General features: G+C 39.3%; 1 protein-coding gene across 1 annotated transcript; it reads left to right on the top strand.

The window, feature by feature from the left end:
* The first annotated feature begins 235 nt into the window (after positions 1-235).
* LOC124164394 lies at positions 236-6,037 on the top strand. The gene is made up of 4 exons (XM_046541718.1): positions 236-289; positions 2,140-2,241; positions 2,686-2,781; positions 5,526-6,037. The coding sequence occupies exons 1-4, from the start codon at positions 236-238 to the stop codon at positions 5,598-5,600; spliced, it is 327 nt and encodes a 108-aa protein (XP_046397674.1). The 3' UTR covers positions 5,601-6,037.
* Positions 6,038-16,290: the final 10,253 nt, after the last annotated feature.

Raw genomic sequence — 16,290 nt, 5'->3', positions numbered from 1 at the left:
ATTTCATCATCATCTGTGATGAGGTCAATCGAATGAACACAACGCAAAAAGTCAATATTGACTCGAAGTGTAAAGAATGAATACACAATGGTAAAAAGGTTGCAACTAATGAGAGGCTATGAAAAATAGTACCAAATCACGTGAATAACAAATTTGCAAAGAAAATTGGCCAAGAAAAAGGTTGAGAAAATGATGAAAATAGCGCTAAAGGTATGGATCCAAAATGATTACGAAAATGGCGTGCGTTATAAACCTTAGCATGGTTGATTTAGATTATGAGCTCAAAAACGTAGGTAGGGGTGTGTGTGTGCGTGCGTGAGTGTATGTGTGTGATTGACATGGTGTTTTTGGGAGGGTTGGGTGGGAAGTGTTATTTATATTTTTGTATGTGTATACTAATCCTACCTCTCCCCAGGCTCAAGTCATCGCTGGATTTGAAGAAAAGAAGACAACGGTCGAAGAGGACCAAGACGAGAAGAAAATGCGTGTGTTAGCTTTGATTTGGGCTCATAGGGCCGATATATTTGCGTAACTTAAGGCTAGGCGTTTTTATGCGTGCGTTTATTTTTTAGCCTTACAAACCAAGGTTTGGTATGCACGCTAATCCATTGCAGCGTACAGAAATGGGACTTTGTCACTGTTTTTAAGTGCAAAGATACCTCCTGTATGTTGTCGTGGAGTGTATGCGAAGCTTTGGGGGTATTGAGTGTAAGGGTTTTTTTTATTTTTGCATGTGCCTACTAATCACACCTCTCCACAGGTTTTGAAGAACAGAAGACAACGGTCGAAGAGGACAGCTTAAAGAAGACAGCAAAGTCATCTCTGGATTTGGAGAAAGGAAGACATCGCTCGGAGTGGACCAAAAAACAAGAAGATATTGCGTGTGTTAGCTTTGATTTGGGCTCTTAGGGCCGTAATATTTGCGTAACGTAAGGCTAGGCGTTTTTATGCGTGCGTTTGTTTTTAGCTATTCGAACCATGGTTTTGTATACACGCTAATCCATTGCAGCGTACAGAAATGGGACTTTGTCACTGTGTTTAAGTGCAAAGATGCCTCCTGTACGTTGTCGTGGAGTGTATGCGAAGCTTTGGGGGTATTGAGTGTAAGGGTTTTTTTATTTTTGTGTGTGCCTACTAATCCTACCTCTCCCCAGGCTCAAGACATCGGATTTGAAGATCAGAAGACGACGGTCGAAGAGGAACAAGACAAGAAGATTATGCGTGTGTTAGATTTTGATTTGGGCTCTTAGGGCCGATATATTTGCGTAACGTAAGGCTAGGCGTTTTTATGCGCGCGTTTATTTTTAGCTATTCGAACCATGGTTTTGTATGCGCGCTAATCCATTGCAGCGTACAGAAATGGGACTTTGCCACTGTGTTTTAGTGCAAAGATACCTCCTGTATGTTGTCGTGGAGTGTATGCGAAGCTTTGGGGGTATTGATTGTAAGGGTTTTTTAATTTTTGTATGTGCCTACTAATCATACCTCTCCACAGGTTTTGAAGAACAGAAGACAACGGTCGAAGAGGACAGCTTAAAGAAGACAGCAAAGTCATCTCTGGATTTGAAGTAGGGAAGACATCGCTCGGAGTGGAACAAAACAAGAAGATATTGCGTGTGTTAGCTTTGATTTGGGCTCTTAGGGCCGTGATATTTGCGTAACGTAAGGCTAGGCGTTTTTACTCGTGCGGTATTTCAGTGTTTCGAACCAAAGTTTGGCATTCACGCTAATCCATTGCAGCGTACAGAAATGGGACTTTGTCACTGTTTAAGTGCAAAGATACCTCCTGTATGTTGTCGTGGAGTGCATACGGAGCTTTGGGGGTATTGATTGTAAGGGTTTTTTTTTATTTTTGTATGTGCCTACTAATCTTACCTCTCCACAGGTTTTGAAGAACAGAAGACAACGGTCGAAGAGGACAGCTTAAAGAAGACAGCAAAGTCATCTCTGGATTTGAAGAAAGGAAGACATCGCTCGGAGTGGACCAAAAAACAAGAAGATATTGCGTGTATTAGCTTTGATTTGGGCTCTTAGGGCCGTGATATTTGCGTAACGTAAGGCTAGGCGTTTTAACTCGTGCGTTTTCATTTTAAGGGTTTTTTATTTTTGTATGTGCCTACTAATCCTACCTCTCCACAGGATCAAGTCATCCCAGGATATGAAGAGCAGAAGACAACGGTCGAAGAGGACCTGCTTCTCCGTTCCTTGAAGAACATATGTACATGGCGCCATCACCTTACAGTAAGATTAAAGTCATTTTACCTTCATTCCATTTATTTTGAGGCATCACTTTGAATTCTCTAATCCTCATTTCTTTGATAAAATGAATTGTGTAAACGACGATTTTCCAGAGAAAATCGTATGAATTTGAGCTAATATGTAATTTTATTTTGAATTCATATTTTGTATTTCCAGTTAAATTTGAACCTCAATGGGATGATATTATCAAAATACTTTCCACAGTTCCAGATCAATAGACAATAATTGCAGTTAATAAATTCATTAAATCTTTAAACTACTTTTTTCCATTTTAGAATTTTTCTTAACAGCCTATATCATTCTTTTGTTAATATATTTCATTTTTCTTTTAATAAACTGTCATATGCCATTGATTTTGATGTGCTATTTATTCGATTTTTCACTGATGTAATGCTGAATTTAACTTGTATATTTTTCTCTTCACAGCTGCAACTCATCCCCGGAACTGAATTCAAATATCGGGAAACGACAGCACTGCTCTGGATTGTGAAGACTTCACGAATTGGACGGATCTGCTTCATGGTAGGAATGAATTTATTTCTTTCTCAACTTATGCACATGTTTTGATCCTTAACATGAAATTTAAAAATATTATTCTCTTCGTGAATAATGAAAAATAAGTAACTTTAGGGTAAAATTTAATTTTGAAACAGTATAATTAGTTTTTTTACTTGATTATTTGTGTATTGCCTTTTCAAAATTTACGAGCCAGCATTAGTAAACTCAAGGGGACTGCATAGAAGATTTCCAATTCCACCCCATGGAAGGCTTGATTTCCATCACCACGACGCACAGTGGTCCGAAATCGGAAAAAGCCGGACAAAAGTCCAAAATGGCTTTTTTTGAGATAGGGACCTGAAACTTGGCACAAATACTCACAAATGATGGTTGATTATGGATTCGTATGCCATTTTTCATAATTTTGATCCGTTGTTGAGATACAGCAGCTCAAACATGACCAATTTTAAAAAACTCGCGCGAACTCGCTTTTCTCCGAAAATCTCTGAACTTAATCAGGTGGTGTTGCAGTTGTATGATTTTTATGGAATAAAAAACACAATATTCCTTTGAGAAGATGCTTTGGCCATATTGTTCATGATTTTTGAAGATTTTGGTTCACATTTACATGGTTTTACAACACAAAATGGCGTACCCATTTTTCGCGTGAAATTTCAAATAAAGTAGACATTATCTTTCGTTTACGAAATATGGTAATCGTCGCGACGGTCGCGTTTAAATCGGTTTTCAAAAAAGTCCTCGGCGCGGTGACGAGAGCAATGCGATACGCTTTTGTTATTATTGCGTTATAATGTTCGTAATTGCAAGGAATATCATTGAGTTTTTATGAATTTGATAGATCCTGCACATAAATTTTGGTTAACACCCCTAATTATACCATATATCCTCGGGGAACTCAGATCAATTCGTCCGTCAACGACGCGAGTGGCGACTTCTCTAAACCCATTTAACTCGACTTTATCCTCTTTTTTCATATTCGTGAGTAACGTATTCTTCTCTATGGAGTCCTCTAGCATTTACAATTTCGTCTTATACTCATTAGGAGGTGGGTATCCCCCCTTAGACACATTCTTTTAGATGAGCTTGAATTTTTGTTTCGTTAATAGATCGTTGTACGCGATGGGTACAAAGATAAATGATTCGAAGGATCAGGCGGTTTATGGTAATTGAAATTGCAATACTTCGGTTTGATGATATATTACAAAAAAGGAGAACTCTCCCGTTCGACCGTTCTACATGGCGACCAAAGGCTGACTGACTACCCTCGTGCCGGAACACGTGGGGGCAGTTACAAAATTTGACTTAACACAAATTTGACTTACTCTGTAAATAAAGGAAGAACGAATTGAATTGGTTCGAATTCAAACTAGATTACAAAGACTTCAAACAATCGTGAAGGAAAAGTTTTCATAGTTGAATATGATTTGATGCCTTCTCGGTGAACAATGTTGATAAACTTTTCTCGTGATTCCCACCGGGTTTAGTACTCCATTTCTGTTTACGTTTCGAGCTTCGACTCGGGCCTCATCCTCAGGCCTGTGAATGTCGTTTTATTTTAACATGTTGACCGCCATGCCGGTCATAATGACCGGAGTCCAGTGGCTCCTGTCACGCCACGCCGTTCATACCGACCGGCCTCCGAGCGACTGTTTCAAGTGGATTTCTGTCGCCGGAGTGACCAGAATCTCTTGCTAACGTATGGGCCATGATCGTTGTGGCGTCAGAATATAAATATTTATTTTAAAGTAAAGTACAAAATCACATTTAATGTTTTATGATCCGCGAATAGTTAACGGAATGAAAAACACTAATGGCGTCAGAGGACATATCCACTAAAAACATCATGGCGGTCAACGTGTCGTCGGTCAAATTCGAGTATTTAACCCGGTGCGAATCCCGAGAAAAGTTAACCCAATTTTTATTGTTAATTCCTAATGGGCTCACTTTATTTATTTTAATCCTTCTTTGAGGTTTTAAAACGATAATTGTTATTATTTCATAACAAATCGAAATTAAATTAATATTTACAGTTCCTTTTTTTATTTTCCATATATAAATATTCTTATTCTCCGAATAAATTGTGGGAATTGCTTCGTGGAAGGTTATTTGGGCATTCCACCGGGTCAGGTTCTCTAATTCCATCTCGGCCTACGTTTCGATGAATGAGTTGTCCATCGTCATCGGGGCATTTAAGGGGCAGGAGCTCGTTCATCTAAACGTCGGTCGAGATGGAGTTGGAGAACCTGACCCGGTGGAATGCCCGAATAGCCTTCCACGATTCGATACGCCGGGAATTGCTGTTATATTAAATTTATGTCCAGCTAAATTATCACACATATCTGAAAACAGGTTCACCTCCAGGCATGCCGGACATGCAACCTAAACGCAATACAGTACTACACTATACCATACACTACCAATACAATTTAAAATAACATTAAATTATATTAGCACATCTTTTTAAGGAGACTCATGTAATAAGCGAGGCAGTAATTGTGCTATAACTTATGACACTCGCTCAATTTTATTTAATATTACCGACCCATTGATTTCATTCATCTTCAAACATGTCATTTTGCATGGATTATTACATGAATTTATTTAAATTGCCTCATCCATAGCTGGCTAAGACTGCCTTTCTTTAGTTTTTCTAGTTTTAAATTAATTTTTTTATTATGCCGAGGGGTAAACCTCGATGCGTTTGTTAGTTTTATCGTGAGTACAAGTGGTGCTTTTCATTGCAACAGGTGATTCTGCATAATTCTGCGTTATCCTGCAGAAGAGCTGCATCGCACAAATGGATATCAAGAGCCGAACATTGAAGAAATGGAAGACGCAGAAGACCCGGAGTCGTGTTGTTTTCATCAGTGGACTTTGGGCTTGATGTGTGTGCTATTTTATTGTTGTGTGCTTTATTGTAATTTATTTATTGTAATGTGTTGTTTTTTTACAGCATTGCAGGAGGTTTAGGCAGGAGAGTAGGAATGAATCTACTGGGAAACTAGATTCTTAGGTCTTCGACATGCGTAGCGTATCCGCCAGGAAATTAGTTAGTACCGACTTAGTACTAGGTCGTCGCCGTGCGTAACTTAGCTAGGAGCATTACGTTTAGGTTCTTAGTGTTTTCGACCTCAGGGGGCCGCTGCCATGGCTGGGTATTTTAGAATATCATGGGGTATATCGTAGGTGTGTGAATGTTGTTTGGTGTGTGAGTGAGTGAGTGATTTTTTTTGCTTGCTGTAGTAGTAGTAGAAGTAGTAACACTAGTACTAACACTAATGTCCCTTCCTTTAATTTCAATCCTTCCCCACCCTCCCTCCCCCTCAAATCCAAACTGCTCCCTCTTCGTGGGGAGGGGGATAAACAGAGGAAAGTCTATGCCATTCAATAGGTGATTTGAATAAATTGTAAATTTTTAGTTCTAAATTGAATTGTGGCTTAAGACTTCCTTCTGGCTAAAGCAGTGTGGTATCTTAGCGCCATTTAAAACGCTGTATTGTATGTGTTATATGTACTTATAAAATGTTTGGTGACAATATTTTATCCATTTTTTTACTCGAGTGGTTTTAATGTGTTTGTTTGTTTTCCTGGTGAATAATTTTCGTACTTGAAAAATGTGAACCGATAGTAATACTGGTGTCATAACACGCAGTCTTTTTTTATTGCTTATCGCAATTTCTATGTATGTTCTAATTTTTTCCATTAAATTTGTTTTTTATGTATTTTTTACTGTCATATGTGAATGAGGGTTATTCTTTTTAAATGAATTAAATTGATTTCAAATGGTACAGCAACATATATTTTTCATTATCAACGGATACTGTTTCCACTGAAAATTTCAGTAATACCTTCCTTTCCTTTGCTCTCCACTACGTTCTACATTGATTTACATTATTATGTGATATTTATTATGCTTGCAATAAAATGATATTTCCGTTTATGCACTTCAAGTTCATTATTTATGACATAGGTTTTATACTCGATTTTTATGACATTGCGGATTTTGCTTGATATAATTGTCGATGTGTGGTATCACACTAATAATGATTCCTTACCTTCATATTACCTATAATTTTTGTAAATGCTTGGATTAAAGAATTTTAGTACTAAGGTTTTTCAATTTCTCTTCCCCAGTGTCTTTCTTCCATTGGGCGATTGTTGAAGCATCGCCTGAGTTTCCTTGGTTTGCTTGCTGATTATTGGTGCACCCATTGTTGCACTAAAATTCTGCGTTGTAAGGATTAGGATGTACCAAGTGAAGCGGACGGATAGGAAGACGATCGACGAAGTGTTGAACATGGTGGATGAGCTTAGGGATGAGATGCGGAGGACACAAGGTTTGTATGGAGCAGTTTCTGAGCAGATAGGTGAAAATTGTTGGAGAGAAGAATTTTAGTTAAGCGTGGGAGGAGTAGTAGATTTTTTGGCCTCCTATTCTGAATTAAAGAGGGATCTATCCGTTTTGATGGGGAAGGAGGCTAAAGTGATCGGCAATGTAAACCTAACTTGACCGGTATGATACACAAATAAACCTTTCATAGCGACATGGAGAGTATTACCTAAAAACGCAACTATATTAATAGGTAAGGCACGTATCATAAATTAAGAGATGTATTTTGCCGAGCGGGAAGCAATCGATTTTCCTCGAACCATAAAGAACTTTAATAAATCCTACGTGGAATTCGGTATGCGCATTTCCTAATTTTTTTCTGCGTTTACAGCTGATATCCTAATGCATTATGTAGGTGTAAACCTGCAGAGGGTGTAAATTTCAGGGAGACTTTGGTTGAGGGCACATAGGAGACTATCTTTCGAATTACGATAATAGGGTAGTTTCCTCCATCAAAGAAAACGAATGGCATTGATTGCGATTCGTTACGTATTAGTGTATTCATAATATACAAATTATTTGGTTCTAGAAATACCGGTTTAGACGAATGGCAATGGCAATACCCTCATTTGAAAAAGGCCAGATTAACGCCCATGCGATGCCACTCCACGTGAGGTCACAGGGACCTAGTTTCTATACGAGTACATCGTCTGTGATTACCAATGCTTGCATGAGGCACAGAGCTCAGGGAAACATGTCTTAAAAATCACTTATTGAAACTGGCTAAAGTCGGAAAGTTTTCCTCGTTTGATAAGGTATTAATAATCCTTATTTAAGCCAAGCGCTACCAGCTATCAGGGTACTCTGCTACCTGCTAGCATCCTGCATCGTATCAGCGCCCAAAGCCTCGCCCCAAGGTTACCTCACTTGCGGCAGCGGGAACCAGAACGACGTCACACGGAGTTTTCCCGGAATTCTTACTTACCCGTCGCGTTTTCGCGCGCCTGAAAATTTTCACTTTTCATTTAATCGCGAAAAATAGATAGCGTCATTTAAAAATCTAAATGCGTGAAATACGTACCTACTCCAGGAATCTTTCGATTTAGGCAATAAAAAATAATAAGAAACCGCCCTATTCCTCAGAAGAAAAATCGTTTGCCTTGACATGGATTCGACTTTCTGCGGAGTGGTAGAACATCTGGAGTGAATGGTGGAGATTCGAGTCGGAGTCCCGGTCAAGGGAAAGCAATTTTTCCACTAATAAATGTTAACATCATTGCTGCAATTTCTGGTGACTCTGTACAGGTACGCCGATGGCTCTTCCTGGGTTATTCCTAGAATAATATATACATCGATCAAGTATTTCGGAGAGCAGTTGATTTTTGAAATTGTTGTAATATTTACGATTGCTCTCCAATGGCTTTTTGATTCTCGTCTTTTTGATTAACATCATTTGAACATTTGATTGCCGGCCTCGGTGGCGGCGGGGTAACGTTCTCGCCTGCCTAACAAGAGGTCGCGGGTTCGAGTCCCGCCTGGGTAGGTTTCCCCTGTCCAGGGCATGGTTGTTCGTGTGCGTTTAATTATTAAATTTGTTCAGTACCCCGATGTAAAATGGCCAACATGAGCTGTATTCGGTGGTTTGGGAATAAAATGAAAATAAAAATAAAATAAAAATAAATTAAAAATAAATTAAAAATAATTTAAAAATAAATTAAAAATAAATTAAAAATAAAATAAAAATAAAATAACAATAGTTAACATTTTGTAAAATGTTCTCGGGATCACCACCGGGTCAGGAACTGCATAACTGCCGACGTTTCGATGCTCACGACTCGTCCATTGTCCTCAGGGCTGTGAGTAAAGTCTTCAACAACGAAAGAATGATTCTCTTACTCGTATTAACGCATCCTACGTACTAACTCGGTCGATCTATTGTATCTCCATAATTCTTCGGCAGCAACATATTTCGAATACTTTCACTCTTGAGATTTCAACTGCTCTCTACGTCCATGCCTCGCCTAACGTCCGTTTCATTTGAGAGTTTGATTTACTAATAGGTAGTTATAAATTTACCCACTTAAGATGGAAAACCTAGACAAAATGGCAAGTTTATTTTATTTAAACAATGTTCTGAATAATTGTAAGCTCTCCTGTGGGTTAAATCGGCATATTTGGTTGGAAAAATACTATTTTAAACGCTGGTGTTATATCGGCATAATATATCATTTCATTCATTTATGTAGTCACACATACACAAAAATCACAATTTATTCCATTCTTGAAATATATTGTTCTTCACACTAACAGGAAACGTCTTAAGAGAAGAGTCTTCTTCTTCAATGCTTAAAATTACCTCATGATTAATAAAATTATCTGGAATGCACATTCTACCCATATCTGATCTGAGACTCATAAACGTAGAGAATCGTTTACATTCCACCAAGACGCCAGAGAAAATTATATACCTCCCCCACCGATTCAGCAACTTATATAATGGCAACACTGCCCTATGTGATTATCTATCTTTATGCAAAAACAACTCCTGCTGTCCCTTCCCGCTACGGCAATATATCTCACATGTATTCCAACTAGCATGCACATTTTGAAGCTACAATATTGATGCAGAAAGCGGATGTTCACTCTTGCAAAAAATAAACTTGTGACGTCAATTTCTTATATCTATCTCAATATTTTTCCCTGCAGGAAAACGGCCCATCGCGTTTGCTCGAAAATTTTCCAATGCCCTGATATTTTCCATGAATATGCAGTAACCGCCCCTTCCATCTCCCAGGAAATACTTATCTCGAGGTAAATTTCCCCTGGAATGCCTAGGGAGAAAATTCCATTAAATATTCACGGAGATGTTCTCCCTTCTGAAATTTTCCAAAGTATTACATTCTCCACGAAAAAAAATCATCTTGGCAAAAAGGATTTTAGCGAGCTATTTGAGCGATAAAAATAAGGTAAAGCGTAGCAATTTCGGAAGAGTGATCGTGAATTTAAGATGAATCATTAATCAGAATACTTTGAAAATTAAGATGGGTCTCTCAGTATATTCTAGGCTGCACACTCTTTCTGTTTTCTTACGTATTTTTACATCTTTTTACTAGCCTTTCATTTGATGAAATCATGCTATTTTGCATTAAATTAAAAGCAGTAATTGTACATTACCTTTTTAGATGACTGCTTTTGAAATTTGTTTTGAAGAAATCAAAGCGTTTTTCAGGCAAACAGCTTGATATAATTTTTGAAACTCTATAGTGAAGGGGTGCCGATTAATAATTTCATTTTAGGTTACGATTTCCCGGGTATCACACCGGGTTATTTTCTCCATGTTTCCTTCCAACGTTTCGACAAGCGATTTGCCCACCTTGTTAGGTATATAGGAATTCTAGTAAGAAAGGGGTGCTAGGTAATGTGTATATAAATTTTAGTTTAAAATCTTCCGGGTGTCACACCGGGTCAGTTTTTCAATGTCTCCTTCCAGAGTTTCGGCGAGTGACTTGCCCATCTTCATAAGGGTTCTAGACATTCGAGCATCCAGATCCAATCATTTGAATTCCTAAATGGCTGATGACAATGGGCGAGTCTTGAAATATAATTTTCTTCACGAAATGACAGGTCGCCAGGGTGCAATTATCACATTTCCGTGGTCTCAGTTAAAGTTACCATAGTCATACAAATAGTTTTATCATTGTCACTGGTCGACAATCCTAAGATTGGTTTGACGCAGCTGTCCACTCAGTTCTCCAATCAACTAATCTTTTCGCAACTACGTATTTCTACTCTCTCATATTGTTCTTTACCTGTTCCATATATTTTGTTCCTTTTCCATTCTTGCCATCATTTTATCCCTTGAAAATTGTCTTCATCAAGCCATCATGTCTCAAGATATGGCCTATAAGGTTGTTCCGACTTCTTATTAAGGCTATCATGAGGCTTCTCTTCTCTTCTTAGGACTTCCTCATTACTAACTCGGTCGGTCCATTTGATACCCACATTCTTCCGTAGCACCACATTTCGAAGGCCTCTATCCTTGATTTCTCCGCTGCTGTCATTGTGCAAGCCTCACTTCCGTAGAGAATCACACTTGGTTCAAATACAAGTTCTGATAAATTTTTCCCTTAACTTTATGTTTAAAAACCCTATGTTATAATTCTTAATTTTGACTCTCCGGTCATAAAAAGGATTTCTTAGGCTTGGTCTTTTTTATTTCAGCTTCTATATTCCGCGAGAGAATGAAGTAATTTGTGATAAGTTACTTCATTACTTCTATTTTTTTGAATCTCCTGTGTTATAATTCCTACTTTTAACTTCCGAGACAAAAAAAAGGAATTCTTTGGTTCGGTCCCTTTTTTAAAACAGCCCACTATGTGCCGTTGGAGCATGAAATCGCACCGCGTAAGATTGACGTGAGATTGACGCTCAGTTAATTTCTATAACGGGTCCCATCAGATCCAACTAGAGAATATGTGCGGATGGAGGGAGGTTACAGGGGATATGTTTGAAATTGCGCGGTACGTCTAGAGGCTTTTACTATGATCTATCGCGAGTCATTAACTCCGATAGACCTTTGTAAACAACGGATCCAATTATCGGACCTGTCTTCGTCGAGCACCAGTCTGGGACGCGCAATGGTTTCTCGTTTCATGGGATATAAGATGCGACAGCTCTGATTCGCATGCGAATAATTTGCGAGGCGCGTTGCAGGATGATAATTAGCGACCCCCGGGAGCGGTGTTCGCCCGTGTCATTCCCGCGAAGCGTCGCAACGGAATAGTATTCAGGCGGAAATTAACGTTGAATTCGAATACTTTAATCCATATAACAACAGTACGTACGTATGAGTGGAACGTGATTTAATCTGCAGATGAAAGGATTATCAACGATAAATTCTCAAGACTCTCATAAAATGGTTGGAATGCTCAATATTTTGATGCCGAGCATTCGAATAGTAAGCAATATCAAATCCGATGAAGGCCAATCAAATAGTGGAAAATTCAAGTCCATTAAATATGGCACACAACATCATGGCGTGGAGTCGTTGAAAGTTTTTAAAAATATTTATTTCGTTGAAAACAGAATTTTATGCTGAATATTGCACTTTGCTTTTCTTCTTGTATGTATATATTTGCGTCGAGATCGTAAATGCAAATTTGGAGATCGCGTGTCAGCTGAAAAACTCATTTGATGGAGATTTGGATTTTCAAGTGGCAACGAATCGCAGATGTTCCCCGCGGATGTTGATAGAGATAAGCCTTCGCGGAAGATTTCTCTAATCGTGCTATTCTTTTTTACAAGTTTAAAGCTCATGATTATTAATAGTTCATTAGGCAACGTTTCAAATGTTTCGTTAAACAATCTGTTAAACTTTACCAGAAGAACACCATTATTACGCAATATCGGAAACCATGGATTTACTCAAAATGCTTGTCAGTGGCCACAAAAATGGCTAACTACCTTGGACGTACCCAAAAACTCCTTATCAGGGGCGGATCCAGGGGGGGCACAAGCAAGGTCGTATCCAGGATTTTGTTCTGGGGGGGGGGGGCACAAGGACACCTCATAATACAAAACGAGCGTAATGATAATGGGACCGTATTAAAAAACTTGCATATTTTTTAAGGGTCGGGGGGGGGGGGGGGGGGGCACGTGCACCCGTGCCCCCCCCCCCTAGCTGCGCCTATGCTCGTTATAAAAATATAACGGACGAATGAGTGCTTTAAAAACTGGGCTTGAGAATTTCATAAAAAGGGAAAGAGAGATAGTTTTGAAAAATCAACATAAAATGTGAAGCAGAAAAAAATATTTAAGCGACAAACGTTGGAAATTGCTTAGAATTAGCTTTTGCTTCGTTTAATGAACACGCAATGATTGATGAGTATCTGTTAGTTCATAGCAATGTTACGTAAAATTCTTTCTATAATGACTTTTAAGGTTAAAACACAGTTGATACCAATTGTGGGTGAGAACTAAGGAATCGAAAGAAACCGATGCTGGTGGTAGCGGTAAAATGGTGACCTGCACGGCATGAACTCGCAACGTTATCAACTTATCTGCGAAGGGTTAAGGTCGTCGTCGATCTTTCGTCGCGAATAGCTCGAAAATTAGGCGACGCATCGAAAAACAGAAAAATTCAGCTCTTTATTTTTCGAACTGGGTTAAAATTGACAGTAAAACGAAATTCTAGAAAGATTCCATAATTCGATTTTGCCCAACGATATTTGAGGATGTTCTCCACAAACAGCGCATCGAGTATCCATTACCAGAGGAAATAGGCAATTAGGCAACATCGGATACCGTAGATTAATTCATTGTGCTCGTGATTGGCCAAAATAATTGCTAATTACCTTGGACGTACCTACTAAATAACTCATTAGACGTCACGTGCTTGTTTCAATATATATCGTGATTACGGTAAAAAAATTCCATTATAGTCGCATTGAACTGCAGCATTACATAAAGCGCCGCAATCTATGGAAAAGTCTCCGCACATGAGCAAATCGTTTTCTGTCAACTCCAATCCGATATCTAATTACCATAGAGGTATCTCGGGAGGGCTTTAATGCATAAGGCTGAAATATGAACGTTACAAATAGGATCTTCAAGTCGGCCTCTAAATGTGTGGTAACCCTCCGTGCATTTAAATGGGTTTACAAAAGTCGCCACTCGCGTCGCTGTCGGACAAATTGATCCGATTTTCACTAGTAAATAAGGTATAATTAGCTGTTTTAACCGAAATTTAATTACATGATGATGCGATCTATCAAATCAATAACTTTTTATGCTGTTTCTCCCAATGACAAACATTTTACAGTAAAATATTTGAAAAATCGGATCACACAGCACCCATCACCGTGCCACGGGCATTTTTGAAAGCCTACTAACATTTGTTTATCGCTAATGGCATGATTCTTAGTTACCCTAATATGTCTAACAGTGTTTTTTTCATGTTATAGCAGCACAGTCAGATTGCCCTCGTATTTAGGATATCGTAGATTATTTGTCATCCGATTTGCGTCCGTGACGCGCAGTGAATGTTCGTGGAAGTAATTTTTTAAATCTCTTGTGCACGTTGGTGATGCTTCACCCCCTGCCTCACCTCTGTAGGTGGCTTGTAGGGTAATCTGTAGATTTAATATAGATTTGCAATAATAGTTAACTTGAAGAGTAGCCTATTAACTTATTTATTCCTTTATGGCGTGTTTCTTAATTACTCTAAGATTTCTAAAAGCATTTTTGCATGTTATAGCTTCATAGGCAGATTGCCTTCATGAGAAGTTGGATATAACTGCTTTAAATGAATGTGGAAGTATAATTTGTTGGTATGCGTGACGTTTTTAAGACCATTTGTTGTGCATATGAGAAGCCTATTGCATGCTGGTGATCGATCACCCCCTGCCAAACACCCTAGACGTGGTTCTCAGGGTTTTATGTAGGTTTAGATGTTATACTTGTGGTACATGCATATTTGAGTGCGTAGGTGTGTAAAAGTGAATTTCGGCCGGGCCTTTTATGTGTCCTGTTCTGGAGCGCGTGTTCCACTCCGGAAGAACGCTAACGGACGCACAGGGATCGATATGGACTTCACTCACACACACACACACGACTGGAGTATGGCATGGGGTGTAAAGAGGGAATGGTGATGGGGAGTGAGGTGGGGTTGGGGGAGCACGGCCATTGGAGTTCACGCACGCACACAAACAAGCGAGCATCGCCTCTCCCCCCCTCCTGCGTCCTGGTATATACACGTGCCTCCGCAGCGATTTCTCCACCCCCTAGCCTGATCCCCTGCAGTGCCGCCACAAGGGTAGTTCCCCTTTAAAAAGCTCCCGGGCCCCAAAACCCCATCCTCCGCGACCAACCAAATGTGATGCATCCGGCGGACAGAGAAGATTTGTGGGCTCCGCATCTGCATAATACCTACGCAGTGGTGTACGGCAGGAGGTGCTATGGATCGCGCACCACAAAGAAGGCCGAGCATCGGAATCGGCTAGTTTGCAATGATATTTTCAGCACCGAATTCCATGGAATATATAATTTCATGAAGCACCATTACCTCTGATTGTTTGCATCATCTTCAAATAGCATACACAAAGAGGGTAAATTTAGCCATGAGACTTATTCCCTAGTTTTCGATCTGGCATAGAGAAGAAGAGAAGACGCTGGTAGAAATCTGATAAGTGGCCTTTACAAGTTTGATCTCGATAGAGTTGTTGCGCTGTCCGTGGAGAATTTTTTTACGAAAAAGATTTTTTAGGTAGATTGCTTCATCTAAGCATTTGAGTCCACAAACATCATTATCCGTTGGGAAACCTGTGAAATTTTTACTGTCACAACACGTCGGATTATAAACTAACGACATTTCATCTATCATACCCTATCAACCTTCCCTCATTATAAAGTGTTCTTGAGGAACTTGCCAAGTTCTATGAGGCACTTGTGAAACCCATCAATTTCGGCAAATTTCCTTGTACGATAGATCAACCTTTAACGGAAAAATGTTACAATATAAAAAGTACCGGTACATGGGCGTACCCAGAGGGGTACAGGAGGAGGCGGTTGCCAACCCCCCCCCCCCCCCCCCCCCCCCCGAAGCAAAAATCACAACTTTAAGGGAAATCAGAACTGGATTGAAACGAAATTTTTCAACAAATTTTATTTTAACCCATGAAAAATGCTATCACAATGAGATATGTTACTAAATTTTTATTTCAAGCAAATACTTACATAAATTAAGCGCAGTTATAATTTTTTTAATGTTACTTTTATTCACCTTTTCCGTGAATGAAACGGGTATTATGTAGATGTAGATGTTATGTTTGTAGTATATGCATATTTGAGTGTGTAGGCGTGTAATAGTGAATTTCGGCCGGGTCTATACATGAATTACCATGAGAAAAATTTCTCTGTACCGGGAATCGAACCACGGAACTTTGGTTTTCCGGGCCAGTTATCCAGCCAAATGTTATCCAGCTTCCTGAATTCTGTACCGTGGCTCATTGTAATTGATGTTAGGACCTCGCGGTCCATCAAGGATGGCAATGTGAGGGAGAAAGGACTACAAAGAATCCGACCCCGGTTGAGAGCCTCAAACCTGCGCCAAAGGTCCGTGGTTCGATTCCTGGTCCAGGGGAATATTTTCTCACGGCAATTCATGTATACTTCTGCATCTCATC

Source organism: Ischnura elegans, chromosome 8, assembly GCF_921293095.1.
Source record: "Ischnura elegans chromosome 8, ioIscEleg1.1, whole genome shotgun sequence".
NCBI classification, from domain to species: Eukaryota; Metazoa; Arthropoda; class Insecta; order Odonata; family Coenagrionidae; genus Ischnura; species Ischnura elegans.
Note: the sequence above shows the minus strand (reverse complement) of the source record. Positions and strands in the feature narration are given on the sequence as shown.